General features: G+C 55.8%; 1 protein-coding gene across 3 annotated transcripts in view; it reads left to right on the plus strand.

Annotated features, from left to right (window-relative positions):
• Dpp9 (dipeptidyl peptidase 9) overlaps window positions 1-2,110 on the plus strand; it is a 30,318-nt gene that overhangs the window by 18,606 nt on the left and 9,602 nt on the right. For all 3 annotated transcript variants that reach the window (XR_001229161.2, XM_005357860.2, XM_005357859.3), the window contains exons 10-12: window positions 464-564; window positions 1,316-1,493; window positions 1,608-1,770. Coding sequence is in view for 2 of the 3 variants with exons in the window: in XM_005357860.2 (XP_005357917.1) it covers window positions 464-564; window positions 1,316-1,493; window positions 1,608-1,770 (442 nt within the window). In the remaining variant the exon portion in view is untranslated. The remainder of the gene's footprint in view (window positions 1-463; window positions 565-1,315; window positions 1,494-1,607; window positions 1,771-2,110) is intronic.

Consider the following 2,110-nt stretch of genomic DNA (forward strand, 5'->3'; position numbering starts at 1 on the left):
TTTTTTGGTTTTTCGAGACAGGGTTTCTCTGTGGCTTTGGAGCCTGTCCTGGATCTAGCTCTGTAGACCAGGCTGGTCTCGAACTCCCAGAGATCCGCCTGCCTCTGCCTCCCGAGTGCTGGGATTAAAGGCGTGCGCCACTATTTTTATTTTTTTGAGATAAAGTCTCTCTTTGAACTCCTAACTATCCTGGAACTAGCTCTGTAGACCAGGCTGGCCTTGAACTCACAGAGATCTGCCTGCTTCTGCCTCCTAAGTGCTAGGACTAAAGGCGTGAAACACCATGCCTGGCTTTATTTTTTAGTGTGTGAGTGTTTGCCTGTATGGAGGCCAGAGAGAGCACCAGAGTTCCTGAAGCTGGAGTTAGCCTGTCGGACACCATGCGGGTGCTGACTGTCAAGCCATGAGGACCATGGAGGTCAGGGGCTATGGCATTGTTCATGACGTGCCCCTGTCTCCCCAGATCGTGTCGAGCTGCGAGAAGGAGCTGGTGCAGCCGTTCAGTTCCCTCTTCCCCAAGGTGGAGTACATCGCCCGGGCTGGCTGGACACGAGATGGCAGATAGTGAGTGTCCTGGGGATGGGCAGGTCCCTGAGGGCAACTTGGTGCCCTGCACCCATGCCTTTTTCCTTGGGGTCTCTCTCAGCCTCATCTAGCAGGGAACTCTGGGCATCAGGTCAGTCTGACCAAAATCCCAAGGGTGGGACAATCCCAGGTGGCCCAGAGTAGAGGGAACACCAGATAGGACACAGGAATGCCCTGAGATCCATGGTTGGGGCAGAATGCAGATGTACAGACTTGCTTGCCTCTTCCTTCCTCCTCATCTTCCTTTCCTCTTACTGTGTAGCCCAGGCTGACCTAGAACTGTGTAGCCCAGGATAAACCTGAACTCCTATTCCTCACTTCTGGGATGGCAGGTGTATGGCCATGCCAGGCAAAACCATTTCAAAGACCTGGGTTGCAGAGTTGTCTGATGTGCACAAGGCCCCAGGTTGTACCCAGCTCCAGAGTAGGATATTGGCCATTTAGTTAATGCTGGTCATGGTGCCACACACCTGCCATTCTAGCTCTGACAGTGGAGGCAGGAGGAGCAAGAGTTCAAGGTCATCCTCAGGCACGGAAGACCCTAGCTTAAAAAGAAGCCACTTGTCTGATTTGAGAATGTTATCCTCGGCCTTCGTCACATTGAATCTCACCTAATCTGTCCGGAGATTGTATGCCAGGCTAGCCAGGGAATGGCCCCGCGTGACCCTGTTCCCTGCTGTCCCCTGCCAGCCACTGAGCCCTCCTGCTGCCTCCTCTCTCATCCTTCCAGCGCCTGGGCCATGTTCCTGGACCGTCCCCAGCAGCGACTCCAGCTTGTCCTCCTACCGCCAGCCCTCTTCATCCCGTCCCCGGAGACCGAGGCCCAGCGGAAGGCAGCTGCCAGAGCCGTCCCCAGGAATGTGCAGCCCTTCGTCATTTATGAAGAAGTCACCAACGTCTGGATCAATGTAAGCAGGAGTGAGGGGCCCACTGTTCCCGCGCCCTGGTCTCTAGTGGGGCATGGACTGGACTCGGGGTCTAACCGGTCACGAAATCCTCTGACCCCACTTCTCTCCCTGCAGGTCCATGACATCTTCCACCCGTTCCCGCAGGCCGAGGGCCAGCAGGATTTCTCCTTCCTCCGTGCCAACGAGTGTAAGACTGGCTTCTGCCACCTGTACAAGGTCACTGTGGACCTGAAAACTGGCAACTATGACTGGACAGAACCCCTCAGCCCCACAGAAGGTGAGCAGAGGCAGGGGTGTGGAGAGGAGAAGAGTGGCCCCCCGCCCTACCCTGCCCTGCTGCAGTTGACAGCAGAGTGTTTATTGATTGACCAGGTGGGATTTCCCTTGCACCTGTGCAGTGGGGCCTTGGATGCCACCAGGGCATTAGAGTGGCCGTGTATCACTGTCACCACTGTGTGACTGCATTTGTTTAACGCGTCACTCCTGCAGGTGGTCACTCCTATGGTGGTCACACCTCCTTGTTCCTCGTCACTCCTGTGGTGGTCACACCTCCTTGTTCCTCCTCACTCCTGCGGTGGTCACACCTCCTTGTTCCTCCTCACTCCTGCGGTGGTCAC

Source organism: Microtus ochrogaster, chromosome 22, assembly GCF_000317375.1.
Source record: "Microtus ochrogaster isolate Prairie Vole_2 chromosome 22, MicOch1.0, whole genome shotgun sequence".
Lineage (NCBI taxonomy): Eukaryota > Metazoa > Chordata > Mammalia > Rodentia > Cricetidae > Microtus > Microtus ochrogaster.